We start from the raw sequence: 20,707 nt of genomic DNA, 5'->3' as shown, positions 1-20,707 counted from the left end.
AACTGTGGTTGAGATGTCCAACTTCCAAGTCAAGATTTTACAAGCTTGCTTTTATCAATCTGAAACATGGAAATAAGCGCTTCCTTTGCTTTGTCGACATTCAGGTTATTTTGCCTCTGCTGAATGTCGCGTTGGCTTGCCAGTAGCTTTTCCCTGATAGCCGGCCATGTCAGGCTAGCCCCCGTCTCTTCAATGATCACTGGACACAACTTGCTGTCCCTCTTCCTCCAGACTCCGTCAATCATGACGGCCTCAATATCACGATTGTCGCTGTGGCGAACAACTGCAGTTAGAGGATCTGATTCAGAGACACAGCTCATGCCCACGCTTCCCACGGCATCGAAGATGACGAGATCAGCCAGTTTCCCCTCCCTAATCGACCCGATGTCATTGCCCAGGAGAACTGCACGTGCTCCTCTGATGGTAGCTGCATTGAATGCATCTTCAGTACTGCCCGTTGGACGCAGGTCCATGCGCTGAGGAGCGCCCTCTCCGCCGTTCATCTCCTTCACAGTGTTCTTCTGACGTGCGAGCTGCAGCGCAGTTCGGGCGAGAGACAAAATGGAGGAGGTGTTGTTAGTGTGACAGTCAACGCCCAGTGTGTAGTTGATACCGGGTGTGAAGGCCAGTGGCCAGCCGAATCCCATCTGTGCCTCTGTATCTGGTGTGCTGGATACGGGAACCTGGGTCTCTGCTAGCTTGGCCTTCTCAAGTTCATCGAGGCCTGTAGCGTGCGACAATAGGATGTCACTTGGTGTCTTGATGAGGTTATACGCGGCCAGTGTGTGAATGAGTGGATGGTTTCCTGGAAGACGATTAGATCACATTCAGACGCCCTCGCAGACACGTAAAAACAAAATCGGGCTCGATGTACCAAATGTGGGGTTTTTGGCGTAATGAGATGTGAAAAGCTTGATGCCTGCACCACGAAGCTGGGAAAAGATGCCGACGACAGCTTCCTTAGGCAAGAACCAGTAGTCGAAGCCGAATCCGATATGGACTCTCCCGTTGCCGAACGGCTGCTGCTGGGCAAGCTCGAAGATATAAGCCATACTGAACTCCGGCATGATGTCTCGAGAGAGCTCACAGCTCTCTGCATCCCATTTGGTGAAGTAAGGGGCGTGAGAATATGCAAATATGGAGCGGATCCCAGACGCTATGGTTGCGGACAAGGCTTGACGGGCTATACAACGCATCAGACAAACGATCAAATCGGTCTCTAAGCTGCCACTCCTCACTGGCATTGAGCGCTTACCATGATCATTAGACTGATTTCCATGAGCATGATCTAGGACAAAGGTCGTGCCTGAGTCGATGGCCTCCAACGCGCCTCCTAGCTGACCCCAGAACATATCCTTAGGGGTGTACACATAGCTTTGCCAGAAACCTATCATGGTGCAAACGAACGCCTCTGTCAGTCAACTGATTCATGATCCCGATATATTCACAGATATACCAACGTACCGGTCGGTATGTAATCGAACACTGATTGGTCTGCGTGGGAACCCTTCAACTGCGTCTGCCAAAGATGGTGGTGTGTGTCGACGAAGCCGGGTGTGATGATCTTCCCTCTGCAATCAACGAGTTCCGCATCAACTGGGGCGGTAATGCTTTTTCCAATCTTGGCGATCCGGTTGTTTCTTACAAGGATATCGGTATCCCGTAACGGTTTCACATGGTCTTGGTCACCATGATAGAGGACAGTGCCACCTCTTAGGAGGATGGCACCACTAGCGGCGGCTGTGAGTCCTCGGGACATAATTTCGCGCCACGGGAATTGACCAATGTGATGAAGATGCTACAGTGTACGCACCAGGAAGTCTTCCTCGGTTGTCTTTTAAGGCGATGAGAGGAGATACAATTGAATTAGCCCAATCGGACCACCCCTGACAGGGGTCGTTCTACGGTGACGGGAATTTCGGCCGACACGCCCGAACCCTTTAATTGCCATTGACCCGAATATGCAACATACGATGAGCTTTACATAGTGCTTGGGCCGCGGAGGTCTTCTGGCCCTTGCCCATCGTCTCGGATTCTCTTGCTGCCCATGATTGAGATGTCAGGCTTCCACGTCAGTGCAGTCCCTTACAAATGCGGTCTAGGTATCCAGGCGTGAACCAGCATACAGTAAGACATTTGGAACAAATGTGTGGAGTTCAATGATTGCATTCATTTACAGAGACATGTTCTTGATTCTTGTGATGATGTTGACTGTCAGGGACTGCCAAGATAGAAACGAAACTTCTCTATGATATGGCAAAAGTGTTTCCGCAACCCCCTTGAAAGAATGAGGTGGGTAGATGAGCATTCTCAGATCTGAATTACTCCTTCTGGAACACCATTTTGTTCTCAATGTAACCGAGTTGTCCGATCTCTACCTTCACAACATCCCCATCCTTGAGGCAGCCATTTGTATGCCACCCGACCCCCTCCGGCGTCCCAGTCATGATGATAGTACCTTGGCGAAGCGTTCGGCCACGAGAAGCAAAAGAGATTAGCTGCCGACATGACCATATCATCTGCGACGTGTCACTACTCTGTCGGACGTCGCCATTTACATAGGTCGTCAACTTCAGATTCTGAGGGTCTGATACGAGAGTTGGAGACACCACATAAGGTCCTATCGGTCCAAACTTGTCGAAGGACTTGGCATAGCCCATCTGGTAGCCAGAAACATCGGGAGCGTGTAGACTGCGTGCGGAAACGTCGTTGCTGACGGTGTATCCGAGGACGTAGTCCAACGCTTCTTCTTCGCTTACGTCATATGCGTCCTTTCCAATAATAACACTAAGTTCTCCTTCGTAGTCAAGGAGTTCTTGTGCATCCGGATGAATGTGGATATCATCAAAGGGGCCCGCAAGCCGGTCAGGAGGGGTGGCGAAGATGACGGGCTTCTTAGGCGGGGGAAACTGTAGCTTGTGTAAGTATGAGAATTGTCGGAAGCAACTTTATCACTTCGTGTAAATACTCACCTTCGTCTCTTTGGCGTGGGACTTGTAGTTGACACCAGCACATATTATGATGGGCGTTTCTGGCAGTGGTGACAGCAGCTAGAATACCATGTTCAGCTTCGCCCAAAAGTATTCATCAAGCGCATACCAGTACCTTTGCAACCTTCGATTTCTGACCAGACTCATGAAACCCGGACTTGATATTGCCAGTCAAGAGCGGCACGATGCTACCTTCCAAATGCTCTACTGGCGTTTCATCCGTGACATCCCCGTACATCTCCTTCCCATCTTCGTCAAGAAATCGAACGAGTCGACGAAACGACATTGTCAGTGGATATCAGCTGTGTTGTGATAAGGTTGTGGTTGTCTCTGAGAAAGGTTTACGTCCGTATATTTGCAGTCTTGGATCTAGTCTCGATGAAGCCTGCTAGAAATATAAGTCTGCCCTCAAAGGCCATGGCAGAAGGTATGCCTCTCAATGCGAAGGTCCGGTGGGACAGTCGGCCGAGGGTTCCGTGATGAAACCAGCTACACCGAGAGATGCCGAGCAGATCTCGGACGACCCCGACATTTTCAGATATGGCATTTATAATGTTATATGCGGAGAGCTAGTTCTCTACGCAGCCTGGTATTATCACGATTTTTTCGTTGTTCTTAACCGTACCTTGTCCAGGCTGCTTTGGTTGCGCCCCGGGAATTCTGATATCATTTTACCAGTTATACCACCTGCAATGGACCCCAGAATCCTTCTTGATCGATTGTCGCATGTGCGATACGGTCACCCCGATCTGCAGAAAGCTAAGGAGTTCTTCATCGACTTCGGCCTGACGCCTGTGCACGAGACGGAAACCAAAATTTACTTCCGTGGTTTTGGTATTGATCAATTTTGTTACGTGGCGGAGAAGACCAGCGATGGGAAGAGAAAGTTCAGAGGAGGGGCCTGGATTGTGCAGTCTATGTCTGAGCTGGAGAAAGCGGCCAGGCTTCCGGGATCCACGCCCATAACTGATTACGATGCCCCAGGCGGAGGGAAAGTGGTGATCTTGAAGGATCTTGTTGGGGAGGAGATCACTCTCATTTACGGGCAGCAGGACCGGGTCCCAGAGCCAAGGGAGGTACCAAAACCGGTGATGTGGAACACTTGGGAAGACAAGCGACGGCTCGGAGAGTTCCAGCGACCGGACAGGGACCAGCCGTCGAAGGTCCACAAGCTAGGTCACTACGGGTTCGAAGTGAATGTCGATAGACTTCACGAAGTGTTCGACTGGTACAGCAAAACCTTCAACCTCAAGAAGACGGACTGCCTGTACCACCCCCAAAACAACAAGACGATCATGATTTTCATCCACCTCGACAAGGGCAAAGAGTTTGTAGACCATCATGTTCGTCACCACCACCGCCCGAGCCTTTTGAGATTGCTAATGAACGGGTACGTTCCTAGAACATCTTCATCGCAGGATCTCCAGAGGTCACCGACGGAATCAAAGCGCACCACAGCAGCTTCGAAGTTGATGATGTCGATAGTCAAGTGGTTGGACATCACTATCTCATTCGCCAAGGCCATATCAACGTCTTTGGCGTCGGACGACATGTTCTTGGCAGTCAGATCTTTGATTATTGGTGAGAAAATAGGCGCAGCGATAATGGAGTGAAAGCGTCAGTTGCTAATTATTCTTCAGGTTTGATCCTTCTGGGTTTGTAGTTGAACATTATGTTGATGGGGACTTGGTCAATGAGGATTCCAAACACAGCAATGAACCGGCGGTTGCGGCCACGGTCTCGAGCTGGGGCCCAGATATCCCGCGTGCCTTTTTCACAAAGAAGTATGAGGACCTTCCAGGTCTGAAGAACGCTCCCGAGATGCCAATTGAGGCGTGATCATTGTCCTCCGAATTGTCTCCCGGGCTGGAACCGCACAGGGCCAATAGGGGCCAGATAGCCGAAAGGGAAAAGATAGCTATTATTTGCATTGAATAGTAAAATTTGCGTCTGATTACCAAGAAGGCGGTACTCTAAGATTGTGCAGAGGCACATGGCTTCAGTGCGTTTCGGTGGTGTTCGGCGATAATTTGCCGAGCTTGAGATCCTGCGGGATGTGTAAGAGTCGACTCAGTGACGGCAAAACATACATCAGAACATGCACGTAACAATAAAATGAGATGGAACTCCGGCTCTAGTTTCAATGTTTAAACTTCTCTATGTTTCATCTTCTCAATCTAATTATTACCGTGGCTTCAGTTAGATCAAAGCTATCATCCATCCCTCCACCCCAAACACCACCGTCATCTGCATCGCCTCCATCACAATTGACCACCTTTGTGGTCTCCTCACGGCCATGGTCGAGATTCTTCAGCCTCGAGGAAGCATGCATGGCAAAACAGCAGTAATTTCGGGTTCCTCGAGGGGCATTGGAGCCGGTATTGCTACGGAGCTATCAGCTCGGGGTGCAAACATCGTTCTCAACTATTCTTCGGCATCGCTGAAGGATGAATGCGAGAACGTCGGATCGAAACTCGACACTGAATGGATCGCTGTTCTTGCAGATATCGCGTCGGGCGATGGGCCTGCCGAACTTGTCCGCCAGGCTGTTGAGAGATTTGGGCACATCGATATCCTTATCAGCAACGCGGGCTTAGTTCCTATTGCGTATGTGTGGGACGCCGAGTTAAGTGCATGGGATCAAGCAATGAATCTGAACGCCCGCGGGGCTTTCGCTCTGGTCCAAGCCGCCCTACCACATCTTACACCCTACCATCCCTCGGAGCCTCCAAATATGTCAGGCACGATTGGCGGCTCTAGGATCATTATGGTGGGGTCAGTCGCATCGCGAGTGCCAAAGCCGACGCAGGGTATCTATGCAGCTACGAAAGGCGCTCTCGATGCCATTTCGCGGGTTTGGGCACAGGAGCTACCGCCCAAGTATGGCTGTACGGTCAACGTGGTGGCGCCCGGTCCAGTACTTACGGAAAGCTTTCTGGATCATTTTACTCCTGATGAATGGGAGACGATAAGAGAAGCTCTGATTCGGCAGACGCCCGTGGAGGGTGGTGCAGCATCTGTTGAAGATGTCGCATGGTCAGTGGCATTCTTGGCTGAAGAACGCTCCAGGTACATCAATGGCGAATACATGTTTGTGAATGGTGGTGTTTCCATGAAATAGATAGAAGCCCAATCGTCACGTGAGATGTCATGGACTGTTGCGCGCCTCTCGGGCAGGTAGACTTGTAAATCTCACATCTTGGATTTGGTAGCCAATTCGTAATCTTCAAATCTGTTTGAAAGTGATGACTGAACGCCATAGTTATCTACCATGCCATTCTTTCGATGTCATAGTTACTGTTTGCAGATGTGATGGGGTCTTGTGGTGTAAGCGGTTACGGCCAATATCAAAGTCTCATTGTTTCCGCTTTATCTAGAATAATGCGGCTTTTCAACCCGGTAAATATCACGCACTTCCATCTGCATAGGATAAGTCCTTCCTCGTTTCCGCGAAGAATAGTTCAGTCGAACCTCGCCTTCCGCCGCCCGTGCATTTACCGACTTTGGAAAACCAGCTCCCAATTAGGGTCTGGTATGACCTGCCGTATATTAGCAAGTAAAATAACTATCAAGGTAATTAGAAACTTACCAGCCCTTCGAATTCGATGTTCTTCGGACGCTCTTTGATGCCATCGGGAAGACTGATGTCATAACGCACGATGTACTCGATGATGAGCAGCTTCATAGCTACCTCAGCAATATACCGACCCGGACAGGCGTGCCTGCCGTAGCCCCATGTCAAATCTTTCTTTCCCACTGTCACCATCTGGCTGCTTTTCCGGGCCTCCTCACTCTCCATTCGGAGCCTGTAGTACCGGAAGCCATCAAAGGTTTCCGGGTCTTCGAAGAACTGGCTGTCCATGTTGATTGCCCCCGTCGGCAGAGCGATCCGCGCTCCTTTTGGGATTCGAAGACCATTCGCCAAAGTGATGTCCGACATAACCTTGCGCTGGAAGCTTGCTGCGGGTAGAATCGTATGTTACTAAACCAAAACTCGTCTCGAGCCTCCATCATGCAGGTGAGCACTCACCGAGATCTGGAGGATTCAATCTCTGGGTCTCTTTGATGAAACTGTCCAACTTCATCATATCTGCCAGAGATTGTCTGTCAAGGACTCCATTCTTCTGAGAAAGCATTGAGGTGATCTCTTCACGAAGCTCGGGCAGATACTGTGGATACGTCGCAAGGTCCATGAGACATTGAGTCACTGTCGAGGCCATGGACTGGATGGCAGCGACACAGAGGTTGATCTGCGCGACAGTGTGTGCTTCGACATCGTCCCCACCCAGTTCACCATCGGCAAGGTAATCCAGAAGCGAGGGAGGATTGCTTAGATGGCCGCCCTTCCTCTCCTTCCTCTTTCTGAGCGTTTGAGCTACCACAGCTTCACCTTCGCTAAAGCGCTGCGTCATTATTCCTCGACCTTGAACGAATCGATAGATCCAGGGACGAAGTATCGCAGGCCACCTTTTAAGGTTCTCTGTCCATACGACCGTGGAGTGAACATGTTCACTGGCAATATCCAGCCAATGGTCATCTTCGGCTGCGTCAGAACTGTGAAAGATTCGAGCAGAAACGCGCGATACTTGACGCATCACATGCGACCAGGGCTTGACTGCGACAGGGCCTGTTTTCAATAATGATTAGTACAGTTGTGTTCAGACGTTATTGCAAAAGAATCAGTATTGTTGTAGTGTCCATTAAGCTATACCCACTGCACTGTTGCTGATATCGGTCGCTCTTTTATTTCACCTACCGTCATAGTCATCCAAAGGCCAGTGGTGTCTGATAAGATTGACAAACACCGGAACGTATTCATCTAGGAAACTTCAGATCAGCCCGACTTGATCCTCTTTAACAGTGTGGTTCGTTCCAACTCACTTAGACTAGGGTTGAGCTTTTTGTTTAAGATGACAATCTGCTTTTCGTCAAGGTTCCCGACTTTGGTGTACCTTTTCATGCTGAACTTTGGCTAGTCAGAACACAATGGTCTTCAAAGTAATTGTAACACTAACCTCTTCCTCAAGAAACGCTGCGAAACTTAACGACTTCGTGCTTCCGAGCCCAGGGAGAAGGTCGAGGGGGATCATGATGTTGGTGCCTAGGCCTCGGTTAGAATAGATGCATGATAGTGATCGATTATGGTCGAACCAGCCTTCTGTTGTTGTTATTCCAAAAACCTGGTTTCGAAACTAATGTGGTTGAACTGTCAGCTTTGGATTGCTGTCGCCGACAAGAAGCTCGCTTCACCTTGTTGTAGCTGCTGATCAACAAGTTCCGGGTGTCTTTTATGAACATGTCGATTCTTTCCTGTTGATTCGGTAATTCGTCTCCCATCGCAATCGGAAGCTTTGGCATCTTGCTGCCCACCGCCAGAGACCAAATCAGCAAGGCTGCTAAGGTCACGGCGCTAAGCAAAGTCCATCCTGCCACAGTGATGGCATTTTGCTGCAGCTTTGCCCACACGATAGAGTAGTAAATCTCAAATTCAACCGCCATTGAAGCCATCGAAAGCTGCAGTGTCTTGATCCTGCGTCGAAGATTGGAAGGTGAGTGAGTCAGATGCTGGTAAAAGATCAGAGTAACATGATTCAGAGTCTTCCGTCAGTTCCATGAAAGGGATGTAGCATTGATGCCAAAAAGTCGTCAAACACACCCAACGCTGTGAGTGGTCGGTGTACGCCGGTGTGTGTACTAAGAAGCGGACTTTCGGCCGATGAGTGCAACCTGCCCTCGGGCGAATCGGTCTTCTCACTTTCGCGGCATGGCCATGCCCAAGTATCGGAATGGACACATGTTGATGGGATACATGATGCGTTATCTGATCTAAGAATACCAATAGCGAACGCCGTATACTTTCCATCATTTTCCGAATAGCGTTTACCGAGCCAAGAGATCAAACTTCCGTCCTTTATCAGGCCTTCAAGCAAGACTGCTCGTGCTGGCCAACTATGAACCCTGAACACCCAATCTCAACCCACCAATTCACGATTACTTTGAACGACATGACCTCAAGCGACTTCAATCTCGCAATTGTCGGTGGCGGTATCGGCGGCCTTTGCTTGGCTCTCTGTATTACCAGCGAAACCAGTATTCCAGTCACCATATACGAAAATGCCCCGATGTTCGGTGAAGTTGGTGCAGGTGTCGCCTTTGGGCCGAATGTAGTAAGAGCGCTTCGGCAAATTTCAAAGCCGTTGGCTTCTGCAGTTGAAGCCCGCGCGAACAAAAACATTTTCAAAGAGAAACGAAACACTTGGTTTGATTTCCGAGTTGGCATGGACGGTCCCGATGTAGCAGCGAAGGCTCGTGGTGTTGTTGCCGGAGCTTATCTCTGCTCAATTGAGCATCCCGACCCCGGCAGCTGGATGGTCAATCGCTCTCATCTCGTTGAAGAGTTGGAAAAGCTTCTTCCACCGGGAATCGCGGAATTCGGAAAGACTGTCGTTGATGTTGAGGATAAGGAGAAAGGAGGTGTTGTTCTCAGATTTGCGGATGGATCGACAGCCCACCATAGTGCCGCCATTGGGTGTGATGGTATCAAGAGTCGAGTCCGGAGTGTCATCTTCGATAAGGACCACGCCTTCGCCAAACCAGCTTACACCGGCAAATACTGTTATAGGGGCATGGTACCAATGGATAAGGCAGTGGAGCTTCTCGGCGAAGAGAAGGCGAAGAACTGTCAAGCCTACCTTGGGTACCACGGCCACATGCTCACATTTCCGGTGGCAGGAGGTAGGATGATGAACGTTGTCGCATTCCAGTCACGCCAAGAATGGAAACACAACACCATGGTTATTCCAGCCACCAAGACAGAGATGTTGAATAGCTTCGATGGCTGGGGCGAGGATGTGCTTAACATCGTCCGGCTAATGGGGCAGTCAGACATTTGGGCCCTTTTCGACATGCCACCTACCAGTGCCTATCACAAAGGTCGACTGTGTCTCCTCGGAGATGCTGCACATGCTTCTACCCCTTTTCAGGGAGCAGGCGCCGGTATGGCAGTAGAGGACGCATACGTCCTGGGAAGGATCCTTCGACACGTTGAGAAAGCAGGCGATTTGCCCGCGGCTTTTGCGGCATTCAGTGCTGCTAGAGTAGACCGCACCCAAAGAGTAGTATCTACAAGCAGAGAGGCTGGACATCTATGGCATTTTGAAGCGGCTGGGGATGATCTTGAAAAGATCAAAGAGAACCTGCAGAGTAGGATGAACTGGATTTGGAATAACGATTTGGATCAAGATGTTACAGAGGTGGTCTCTACATGGTTGGAAATTTAAGATTACTTTTCCCACTGCAAGTCGTTTGACCTTCTCCTCTGGCCGGTTGATGTTAAGCAACAGTCCGCCTTCGAGACACAAAAAGAGCAAGAAACATACAACGATCTGACTACCACTCCATTCCTCACCGGCTTATCTATGGAAGAGCGGACGGGATCTCGGGTTCTGCAGTGTATATGGTGGCATGTGACAACCTTATAGCCGGGGAAAAAACCATGAAGCCGTCGGCGCCCTCAATGATGTGTGACAGAGATGAATTTCGTTATAGCATGATACTATATTTTTTGTCAGACAATGCCACCGCTTGGTTTGGAAAATGTCTATATGAAAAAACAGATAAATCATTTATGTTAATCCTAATTCAATTGCCTCTTGATCATATATCGCCCTTTGCCACGGCAGGGCTAGCCCGCATGCTCTGTTCAATATCATACGTGATGTCGTCCAAGTGTTCAATCCCCACGGAGACTCGAACCATCTCAGGTGCAACACCCAGATCAATCTTTTCATGAGCTAACATTGGCTTGTGTGTAGTAGACCATGGGTGCATCGCAGTTGTTTTGGCATCGCCGTATCTGGAGAAGTCAGCAGGGCAACGATGTGTGAGAGACAAAGTGCGGAGTATTTTACCCTGGATTGTTCGAGATCATTTTGAAATTGTCAACAAGCTGCTCTCCTGCGTCCGCACCACCTTTAACTCCAAACATGAGCACCGCGCCCGCTCCTCTGGGCAAATACTTTTGAGCAAGGTCGTAGTGCGGGTGACTAGGGAGTCCAGGGTAGGAAACCCAGAGAACGTTGTCGTGCTTCTCCAGCCACCTGGCCAGGGCAATGGTATTCTGTGCGTGTCTCTCGCAACGTAGGCTGAGCGTCTCAATTCCCAGGACGAACTGCTGGCTGTTAAATGGAGAGAGGCATGAGCCCACGTCCCGCAGAATCTGGCCTCTGATGCGCATAATGAAGGCTTCTCTGCCAAACCTCTCAGAGAAGTTCAGTCCGTGAAATCCCGGACAGGGCTTGTTGAACTGTGGAAAACGTGTAGAGCTTTTCCAGTCGAAGTTTCCGGAGTCGACAATGATGCCACCCGTGGCGCTTCCGTGGCCTCCAATCCATTTGCTCATGCTGGCAACAACGATATCGGCCCCGTGTTGGATGGGTTGGCAGAAGTAAGCACACCCGACCGTATTTTCAACCACAAGGGGCACGCCGTTATCGTGTGCTACTTTTGCAATTGCTTGGATGTCGGGTACATTGAAGTTTGGATGCCCGACAGTTTCGATGTAGACGGCCTTCGTGCGCCCGTCAATGGCGGCTCGAAAGGCTTCGGCCGTCTCCTCCACCACCCTGGTCTCGACACCAAACTCCGGCAGCAGGAAGGAGAACTGGTTGTAAGCACCATGATAATAATGCTTGGTTGCTACAATGTTGTCCCCTTGCCCGGCTAAGGCAACCATAGTCATGAAGACTGCTGACTGGCCGGATGACACTGCTACAGCCGCGACGCCGCCCTCAAGCGCCGCCACCCGACGCTCAACAACGGCGGTGGTAGGGTTACCAGTGCGTGTGGCAATCTCGCCCTCTTCCTCTAGGTTGAAAAGTCTCGCAGCATGGGCTGAACTGCGGAAGTTGAAGACGTAGGTTTGGTATATCGGCACACCGCGAGCCAACGTCGCAGAGTCAGGGGTTTGACCTGCATGCACCTGCAGAGTTTCAAAGCGTGATACGTGCTTCGTGACATGAGCCGTCGATTTAGACGAAGCTATCTCTGTATCCTGGTTTGGAGTGGTATTTGACATCCTAGCGGGCGCTGTGGCTGGATTTGGTGGCATGAATGTGGCGGTATCTTCGAATCGAGGTTTGACAAAGATGCGTAGGAAGGAGGTCGATGGATGATGGCACAATACTAGGTCTTGAAGCTATATTCCATAAGAAGACGGGTTTTGGGCATAGCGAACTGTTACTTCTGCAAATTGGCATTGACATTCAACAAGGATGGCGCCAAGTGCCTGCTAGGCTGCATGCTCGGCTTTTCGGGGGGGATCCCGAAAGAAGAGCAAATTGGACCTCGGCCACAACCTTCCTTCTTTTCCGGAGTAAGCCAGGCTTGGCGTCTTTACAGAACCGTGTCTAGATAGGCAAATATGGCCTTATGGCCGGCGTGAAAAAGAGAATTCTTGTATCCCTTGATCATTCAAGCGTAAGATCCAACGCTATCGAAGGTGGAACTACCTCACTCATCTCGACTCTACACAGATCCAATACCCACGAACAATATGACAGTTAACAGCAAGTTGGAAGTGATCATTGTTGGTGCCGGCTTTGGCGGGCTTGGTGCCGCTATCGAATGTGCTCAACGCGGCATGAATGTTACCGTCATTGAGAAGTATCCTGACTCCAACAGCCAAGGAGGTAAGTCAGCTCCTTCGCCACGCCCTTTTCTCACATTATAACAAAAGTTTCATAATGCAAAGATATTCTGGACTTTTTCCCGAATGCCGGACGAATCATTCATCGTTGGGATGATGGCAAGATTGGCCAGCAGATTCACGACACTGGATGTAGTCGCATCCGAACCATGGAGCTCCACAAATTCGACGGCAAATTCATCGTCAACGTTCCGTGGGCAAGAGATGAAAAAGAGCACAACATTACATATGCCGGTCACCGTGGCAAGATCCACTCTATTTTCCTGAGCTATGCGAAGACTCTTGTCAAGGACATCAGAATCGGCGTCGCTGTCAGCGAATACCTGGAGGAGGATCGTCGTGCTGGTGTGAGGCTGTCCACGGGAAAAACATTGTGGGCCGATTGTGTCATAGCAGCCGACGGCCCTCGGTCTATTGCTCGTGCACAGGTTCTGCAACTGGACGATGAGAAGATAGATGGCACCAGTAGTGGATGGGCTGTGTTCAGAAGCTTCTTCAAAACCGACGAGGCCATGAGAAGCCACCCTGGATTGAAGGATCTCTACCGCGAGGACAGGGATACTGTGAGGTTCTGGATGTATGACAACTTGAGCCTCATGGCATTTGTCTGGAATAAGGGTCAGGACATTGCTTGGGTATTGATTCATCCGGTAAGCAGCTTCCACTCCTTTGATTGGCATGGACTAGACTGCTGACGTGATTTACAACATCAGGACGACAAAGAATCCTCCGAATCTTGGTCAAACATTGCTGAAAGGGAGCATGTAGTCAAGTGGATGGACTACTTTCCTGGAAAGGATGCCCAAGCGCTTCTCGATGTGACGCCAATTGGTAAAACCATCGATTTCAAACTTGTTTACCGACCAACCATAGACAACTGGGTCAGCAAAGGAGGCCGCACCATCCTCATCGGAGACGCAGCTCACGCCAACCTACCAACCGCTGGTCAAGGAGCATCTCAAGCACTCGAGGATGCCGTGACGGTGGCCGAGTGTCTTGAGTTGTCCAAGGGTGACGTCAAGCTGGCCTTAGAAGCTGCCCAGCGGATTCGATTTCACCGTTCCAACGCGGTACACGAAAGCGGCCAGAAGAACCGCGACGCATTTTACAAGATTCCCTGGGACGACATCGAAGCGGCCCCGGAGGAATGGGCGCAGAAGAGGTTCCCGAAGCTGAAGCCATGGGATCCGCTGGATTTCGCCAAGAACAACTTTGGCAAGGTGGCGAAGGATATCAAGAACGGGGTGACTGGACACCTGAAGGACGTAGCTGTGCCTCCACCCCCGGGCGGATACTGGTGATGCTTTTCATTTTAACTTGTCTGTGGATGTAGATGTTTCAGTTGGTGCAGAGACTCATGGATTATTAGAGTAGAACGTTTCGATATATCTTATTATATGTACTGTTGACTTCGTGAACACGGCTGCTTCAATCCAAACCTATACACCAGTGGAATTTTATTATCATGAAATACAATAATTTAAAGTAGCCTAACCCTGTCGAGAGGAAGCATGCTAGAAGAAGTGAGGACATCGCGAGCTACGAAAAAAGAAAAAAGCTCGTATCAAGCAACACCTTGAAAACAACTTTCCACATAACGCGATATAAGTGCAATACGGTAATACCCAGCACTCAACACAATGAGAGTTTAGAAAGCGCATGGGAGGAAGCATGATATGGATACCGAAGATGCAGTGGAACATATTCACGCGGTGAGCCTTCAATTCAGCCCATGTAGCCTTTCGTTGCAAATGACTATCCTCCAAAGTTCTGTGTCCAGCAGATCTCGTCCTTGACACTGAAACATGAATATTTCCTACAGTTGTCCAACAGTTAGGCCCTTAGTCGTAATGAAGTCGATTTGCAATCCTCTTGCATTTTCTATTAGCGTCACTGGTCCTCAAAACCCGTCGGTAACCTTGCGTGCATGCCGACTGAGAGGGCGCAGCCTTTGCGCACCTGTATTCTTACGGGCAACGGTGGCAAATACCATAATGCTCTAGTCAGAAGCCCTCATCATTTCCCGGCTGGTGAACAGGATAGCCCGAAAATGTCGTTCACATCTCGGGTTGACTTGGCGGCAACATGAAACTTGATGGGACGTCCTCCAAAAGGCCCGGCCGAAGTTTTCCGAGGGGCTCGGCATGCTCGGGAAACACGCGCGTCGATTTGGACTCGCCATGCAATTCTGTGCTGTCACTGTGACATTGCCTGAATCAACTCTGGTCGGAGTGGAATGGCCCGGAGAAAATATGCGATAGCAGATGGTCAAGATTCAGCGATCTAACCCAACGCGTCTTATCTCATCCCGGTAGTGCCTCGAGATAGTTGCAGTGCTATCGCACGGAGGTTGAGGCGAGCATCTATCCAACGCACAGCTCACCGAGATATAATTGAACGCAGGCGTGTCCAAGAAGTCGTCAGTCTTCAACTGGATTGCTATCAGTTTCGGTGAGGCAGCGACATAGATAGTTGCATCATCAACACATTGTCACATAGCCAGTACCTTATCCGCCTTGAACCCGATTTCACCATGGCGGTGCTTAGTCTTGGGCCCGTCTTTTCACATATTCTCATTGTTTTAGTTGCCATGCTAAATATTTGTATTATTTCTTATGACGCCGGCATGATCAATAATTTGAACGCGGTCAAGCCGTACAATGATTGTTGGTCTCCTTCTTGACCTGAGTTGCTCTTCTAATGCCTCGATGCAGACTTCAACCTCAACAGCGATCTGATAGGTCTCAACGTTGCGATTATCAGCGCTGGTTCGGTCTTGGGAGCTCCGGTGGTGGGACCGGCAGTTGATCGTTGGGGGCGGAAGATGGGCCTTGCCGCTGGCTCCATCTGCATCATTGTTGGAGTTATCCTACAAGCTTCAGCATCAGGTGGTACGTGGCGTTGGCCGAGAAGCTTTCAGATTGAGAACTGACAACAGCGTCAAACAGTGCCGCAACTCCTTGTCGGTCGGTTCATTATCGGATTCGCTTCGTTAGTCAACGGCTCCATTGCCCCTATGTGGGTGATGGAGCTGGCTTCGCCAAAGCACAGAACCATCTGCTCTAGCACGGTACTCGTTTCTGTGCCATTCACATCTTTCTTGGTTGCTTGTATCGTACTAGGAATCTTCGACAAGGATTCTAACTGGGTATGGAGAGGCATCATGTTGGTGAGTGTCCCCGACAGTTCCCCAACTAAGTTGGCATATCTGACTTTTCATGTCCAGGGCGAGGCAGTCCCTTCCATCTTCTCACTCTGTCTCTTGCCATTCGTTGATGAGAGCCCTCGATGGTTATTTTCCAAAGGACGCGTTGAGGAGGTCAGGTTCAGTAGATGCATAGCCATATCAACTGCTAACCAGTCATAGGCGACCGAGGTTCTCGCCCGCCTGCATGCTGATGGGGACGTTCATAACGTTGATGTACTTGCCGAAGCGCAGGAGATTGTAGCTTCTCTCAATCAGGAGAAGGACGGTCAAGGGGCATGGTGCGAACTCATTACACCCGGTGAGCAGTTCACAAACAACATTCTCCAAATGTTAGCTTACCCGACGTTTTCTGCAGCCTCCAACATGAAACGATTCACTATCGCTGTTTTGACAAACATATTCTATCAAATACTCGGAGGGAACATGATTCTGTAGGTTCCTCGGCGTCTTCGCAACATGGACAAAATGGCTCACACCTTCTGCTCAGGTACTTCTCGTCGTACATCATCTCGAGCCTAGGTGTTTCCAGCAGAAGATCGATTATTACTATCAACATGGCTCTCCTGCTGTGGAAGGCCTTTTGCAGTATCCTTGGCGTATTCCTCATCGACCGGGTCGGCGCGCGGAAGCCATTGCGTACGTATTCAGAGTACCGACAAAGTCTTCTCGCAGAGCTAACATGCGATTCCAGTTGCCGGCACATCAGCAACTGTGATTTTGTTTGGTCTCTTATCTGGCTTATCTTACCTCACGGAAGTCCATCAAGAAACCAACTCTTACGCCATTGGTTCAATTGTCGTCGTTGCACTTTTCTTGCTTGCAGTCTCTACCAGTTGGTAAGATAGCGTCTTGGCCTTGACATTTTTGTTTGTTACTAACTCTAGTGCAGGATGATCTTGGCATACACCTATCCTCCCGAAATACTGCGGTACTCGCAGCGAGCGAAGGGTGTGGTGGTCGCCCAAGCCATCGGCTACGCGTTCAGCTTCCTTAATCTCTACACCGCTCCTTTAGCTATCGAACGAATCTCCTGGCGGTACTACGCGATAAATGGTGGTTGGAACCTGGGGATTCTAGCCGCCATATACTGTTTGTTTGTTGAGACTAAAGGCAGAACGTTGGAAGAAATTGACGAGGTCTTTGATGGCGTGGTATACTCCAACGATGTCATAATCAATGCCCAAGGCTCGAAAGGCACGCTGGAGCAAGATGGAGAAGACAACAAGAGTCTAACGAAGCGCAAGCTTCGAAAAGTCGACTCTGCGAACTGAACTGCTCCAATTGGAAGGGTGGCCGAGTTGGTTATGGCGCCAGGTTAGGGTCAGCTTGCATTAGTATTAAAGTGTTTAATTTAGCAATAAGAAGACATCTGGTTTCTATTAAGAGATAGCACGGGCTAAAGTGCTAATTTCATGGTAAATGTGTTGTACAACCTCGCACTCGTAAACCGCCGTAAAGCTCATTTAGAGCCGGGCACCAGTTCATCTTCATATATCACTATAAATATAGGCGTTCGTTTTATAATTATTCAGCCTAATTACTATTTCAAACTACAATAAACACACCAAACGACCTAACTTAGATAACTTCTTTCTGTAATAACTGCGGCGGATCGGACAGATGGAAGAACGCACCATTGAAGGTCGGAACAGCCGTTGAGAAGCTGTACGGGCTACGCACTCAGTATCGCCGATAGCACATGGCCTGACAAGCCTCTTTGGAGTTGTTGAGAAAACCACGTCACTCTAGCCGCAAGCGGACGCTGGCACCGCAGCTGTTCCCTCTTCGCGAACTTCGGCGGCTCGCTACGAACGACTAGTGACGTTTTCTTTCAGAGCGGTTCGGTGACAAGCCCATGGGCCGTGCTGAGCGGATGTGCCCTCAACATAGGAACTCACCCAGCATGTTCTGCACCGAAATCAGGGGACCATATTGTGGTCCCAAATCGATGTCAGGACCGTCATCCACCGGTTAGAAAATCGATGATTGCTTGATGTTGGGTTTTGGGTGGATGCGCAGTCTAAGTCTAGCCGCTGGCGAACAAATGTGTGGAGTTTTCTTTTTCCTGCTTCAGCTTCCGCCGGCTAACCCCCTGATCGACTTGCGCTTGTAATCTAGCTGAAGCCATACTGATCCTGTAGGGCGAGCTTAGTGTGGATAGGCGGCATCCCTGAGGCTGGAATTGAGACGAGTGGCAGGTGTCAAGCTCTGATGTGGCTTCTGCGGCGGGCGTGCCAAAGAACGAATCCTCGTGTGAGCTCTTTGGCGGACCACGTGACTGATACGCCTCATAACGTGTCCGATTGGGAATGTGGAACAGCCACTGCGCAAGCTGAGACTTGAACCTGGTATTCCTGCTGGCGGGTCTCGGTTGAGTGTTTAGGTAGAGGCGGATGTCGGAGAACATGGTCCAAGGCGCAGCACGTCCGACGCATGTCTGGACAGCCGACTCGCCCACAATTTCCCAGGCCAGCTATTATTCATAGCAGTGAGTTCTTGGAGATTCGAAATGGTCTAGGATCTTTGAATGATTATCTTCACGGCCAGCCACTCACTGCCTTGGCCCTCCATCATAAGTGGCCTGTCTTGGTTGAGACCACGACGCGGTACGGGTTTCCCTCGAGGGCTAAAACAAGATTGCGAAATAACATGATCAAGAGTGCCTCCTTTTTGTGAGTGGCATAAGCTGTCAGTTCCACCTTGGTTGGTTACGTGGCCACCCGTGTTGAAAACCGATGGCCAGTCAACTACTGGGTAGATTGGAGAGGGACGAGCCAATGCCATCGCATGGTTAGAGCTGATGGCGTTGAGACGATCGCCAAGCTAGCCAAGGGGTAAGTTCCCCCGTTCAATTCTCTCCCTTGGGCAATCATGCGGATTAGACATACCAGAACAGTCGAAGTTCCAGATTGGTGTCAATCTTGTCTCTGACCTGCCTCAGGCTTTCCTAAGTCGAGATGGCGTGAGCTACACCATGTGCAATGGAGAGATTGGCTTTGCCGTTGCAGTCGATCGCGTTTGTGGCATAACATTCCGCGTGCGCCAGCTCCCGATAGTGTACGTATGTCTTGTAGCTTTTGATCCAGACACCGGAGCTGCGTGGCCCTGGTTGACACTGGGCTGCGCAAAGAGCTTTATTTCAAGCATTCCTCTCGATTTCAATTTCCCGTCCGCTCGTGAATCGAGAACAGCAAGCTCATGCAGCCGCTGACGACCTCCCACAAAAGGACATGCTCCGATACGTGAGTCCGCGACGACGGCCAACGTCCTATCGCCTGCCAATCTGGGTCTGGGTGCTACTTGTTGTGGGCTTGCTCGAGTCGATCTACCATTGCAGCAGCTTCAGGGTGCCAGTACCAACCGAAGAACAAGACGAGCCCTTCTACACATCATGTCGTGAGCCAGACGTGAGTGGAGATCGCGAGAACGGAGTACTCGTGATGCTGGCGAGAAATTCCGAGCTTGAGGCAGCAAACCATACAGTCGCATCTCTCGAGCGACACTTCAACCGATGGTTCCACTATCCGATTGTGTTCCTCAACGACGAGCCCTTCGATGACAGGTTCATTGAGGTGCTTGGGAGCACAGCTAGCGGGGATGTGACGTTCGAGACGATACCACATGAAGATTGGACGTTCCCTGCGTGGGTCAATCAGACCGCCGCAAAGGAGAGCATTGCCGAGCAAGGGGCGCGTGGCACAATGCACGCTGGGTCGGAAGGTTATCACCACATGTGTCGCTTCTATTCAGGGTCAGTAAAGCTATTCGGGACATTAGAGGAAACAAAACTGACGTGGAGGTTGACAGCAACTTCTACCAGCTTGAGGTGCTTCGAAAGTACAAGTGGTACTGGCGACTCGAACCGGATGTCGATTTCTACTGCTCGATAACATACGACCCGTTCGTCGAGATGGCGCGGCGGAACAAGGTGTATGGCTTCACCATTTCTCTTTGGGAGGAATGGGCCACGGTGCCGTCGCTGTTCCGACACACCGCTGAGTTCAAGGAGGCATTCGATATCGCATCGACGTCGCTGTGGACCGCGATGATGGAGCCATCGTGGCTGCCATATCCTCTGAGGTCGTTCATGAGCCTACTACCGTACCGCGATCGGTACGGCGACTCTTGGAGCGGCTGCCATTACTGGAGTAATTTCGAAATAGCAGATCTTGACTTTTTCCGCGGCAAACGATACCAAGCGTTCTTCAAGGTGCTGGACAGCGTGGGAGGATTTTACTTCGAGAGGGTAAGTGGACGAGTGAACGTTAGAATCCTCCCAAGCACTTGTGGGCAGGAAGGAGTATGAGTTGAGACTGGAAGGCGGGAGAAACTTACCCTTCCTCATGCTTCTCTCTCTAAACCCCTGCAAAGTGCAAATTGCCCAGGTCGCAGCGGACAAGATCGCTAACAGGGATTTGATGTTGCGTTTAGTGGGGTGACGCCGCTGTACACTCGCTGGCCGTTGGCATGCTTCTCGACCCCAGCCAAGTGCATCATTTCGAAGACTTTGGCTACAGACATGACATTGTCTACCAGTGTCCTGCCAATGCGCCCGAAGGCCAGCTGACAGGTTCACACGCACTTGGTAATGCTACATACTCTCCACCAATGGATGGTGGAATTGGGTGCCGATGCGAGTGCGACGGCAGGAAAAGAAGCAACTACAACGGATACTGCTTAAACAAGTTGAAGGCGCCAAATACAGTAAGACGCCCATGGCTGTCATGGTCGTTGTGACGCGAGACTTGAGGTGAGAGAAGGCCGGTGCTTGGATTGATAACATTGCAATATCCGGAGTCATCG

General features: G+C 50.3%; 10 protein-coding genes across 10 annotated transcripts; 6 read left to right on the top strand and 4 right to left on the bottom strand.

Moving 5' to 3' along the window:
- Nucleotides 1–29: 29 nt before the first annotated feature.
- Nucleotides 30–1,759, bottom strand: CkaCkLH20_03467 (amidohydrolase; the record flags this gene model as incomplete). The annotated part of the gene is made up of 4 exons (XM_038886186.1): nt 30–805; nt 875–1,183; nt 1,256–1,411; nt 1,465–1,759. 4 exons carry the CDS (start codon nt 1,757–1,759, stop codon nt 30–32), a joined length of 1,536 nt encoding a protein of 511 aa, XP_038748695.1.
- Nucleotides 1,760–2,321: 562 nt separating this feature from the next.
- Nucleotides 2,322–3,276, bottom strand: CkaCkLH20_03466 (fumarylacetoacetate hydrolase; the record flags this gene model as incomplete). The annotated part of the gene is made up of 3 exons (XM_038886185.1): nt 2,322–2,909; nt 2,973–3,050; nt 3,106–3,276. The coding sequence occupies 3 exons, from the start codon at nt 3,274–3,276 to the stop codon at nt 2,322–2,324; spliced, it is 837 nt and encodes a 278-aa protein (XP_038748694.1).
- A 406-nt stretch (nt 3,277–3,682) lies between these two features.
- Nucleotides 3,683–4,829, top strand: CkaCkLH20_03465 (trihydroxytoluene oxygenase; the record flags this gene model as incomplete). Its single annotated transcript, XM_038886184.1, has 3 exons — nt 3,683–4,333; nt 4,393–4,571; nt 4,631–4,829. The coding sequence occupies 3 exons, from the start codon at nt 3,683–3,685 to the stop codon at nt 4,827–4,829; spliced, it is 1,029 nt and encodes a 342-aa protein (XP_038748693.1).
- Nucleotides 4,830–5,316: 487 nt separating this feature from the next.
- CkaCkLH20_03464 (short-chain dehydrogenase) lies at nt 5,317–6,111 on the top strand (the record flags this gene model as incomplete). The annotated part of the gene is made up of 1 exon (XM_038886183.1): nt 5,317–6,111. One exon carries the CDS (start codon nt 5,317–5,319, stop codon nt 6,109–6,111), a length of 795 nt encoding a protein of 264 aa, XP_038748692.1.
- Nucleotides 6,112–6,484: 373 nt separating this feature from the next.
- CkaCkLH20_03463 (cytochrome p450) lies at nt 6,485–8,080 on the bottom strand (the record flags this gene model as incomplete). Its single annotated transcript, XM_038886182.1, has 7 exons — nt 6,485–6,529; nt 6,580–6,950; nt 7,021–7,348; nt 7,414–7,544; nt 7,747–7,809; nt 7,872–7,956; nt 8,006–8,080. The coding sequence occupies 7 exons, from the start codon at nt 8,078–8,080 to the stop codon at nt 6,485–6,487; spliced, it is 1,098 nt and encodes a 365-aa protein (XP_038748691.1).
- Nucleotides 8,081–8,995: 915 nt separating this feature from the next.
- CkaCkLH20_03462 (mannitol 1-phosphate dehydrogenase) lies at nt 8,996–10,270 on the top strand (the record flags this gene model as incomplete). Its single annotated transcript, XM_038886181.1, has 1 exon — nt 8,996–10,270. One exon carries the CDS (start codon nt 8,996–8,998, stop codon nt 10,268–10,270), a length of 1,275 nt encoding a protein of 424 aa, XP_038748690.1.
- Nucleotides 10,271–10,896: 626 nt separating this feature from the next.
- On the bottom strand, nt 10,897–12,099 carry CkaCkLH20_03461 (uncharacterized protein; the record flags this gene model as incomplete). Its single annotated transcript, XM_038886180.1, has 1 exon — nt 10,897–12,099. One exon carries the CDS (start codon nt 12,097–12,099, stop codon nt 10,897–10,899), a length of 1,203 nt encoding a protein of 400 aa, XP_038748689.1.
- A 444-nt stretch (nt 12,100–12,543) lies between these two features.
- Nucleotides 12,544–13,997, top strand: CkaCkLH20_03460 (FAD binding domain protein; the record flags this gene model as incomplete). Its single annotated transcript, XM_038886179.1, has 3 exons — nt 12,544–12,679; nt 12,742–13,346; nt 13,410–13,997. 3 exons carry the CDS (start codon nt 12,544–12,546, stop codon nt 13,995–13,997), a joined length of 1,329 nt encoding a protein of 442 aa, XP_038748688.1.
- Nucleotides 13,998–15,322: 1,325 nt separating this feature from the next.
- Nucleotides 15,323–17,175, top strand: CkaCkLH20_03459 (uncharacterized protein; the record flags this gene model as incomplete). The annotated part of the gene is made up of 8 exons (XM_038886178.1): nt 15,323–15,362; nt 15,411–15,587; nt 15,645–15,865; nt 15,923–16,015; nt 16,064–16,335; nt 16,392–16,540; nt 16,596–16,740; nt 16,794–17,175. 8 exons carry the CDS (start codon nt 15,323–15,325, stop codon nt 17,173–17,175), a joined length of 1,479 nt encoding a protein of 492 aa, XP_038748687.1.
- A 1,959-nt stretch (nt 17,176–19,134) lies between these two features.
- CkaCkLH20_03458 (glycolipid 2-alpha-mannosyltransferase) lies at nt 19,135–20,658 on the top strand (the record flags this gene model as incomplete). Its single annotated transcript, XM_038886177.1, has 4 exons — nt 19,135–19,655; nt 19,712–20,150; nt 20,336–20,489; nt 20,597–20,658. 4 exons carry the CDS (start codon nt 19,135–19,137, stop codon nt 20,656–20,658), a joined length of 1,176 nt encoding a protein of 391 aa, XP_038748686.1.
- Between the last annotated feature and the right edge of the window lie 49 nt (nt 20,659–20,707).

The sequence above is a fragment of the Colletotrichum karsti genome (assembly GCF_011947395.1).
Source record: "Colletotrichum karsti strain CkLH20 chromosome Unknown Scaffold8, whole genome shotgun sequence".
NCBI classification, from domain to species: domain Eukaryota; kingdom Fungi; phylum Ascomycota; class Sordariomycetes; order Glomerellales; family Glomerellaceae; genus Colletotrichum; species Colletotrichum karsti.
This window is presented reverse-complemented; position numbering and strand designations above follow the sequence as displayed.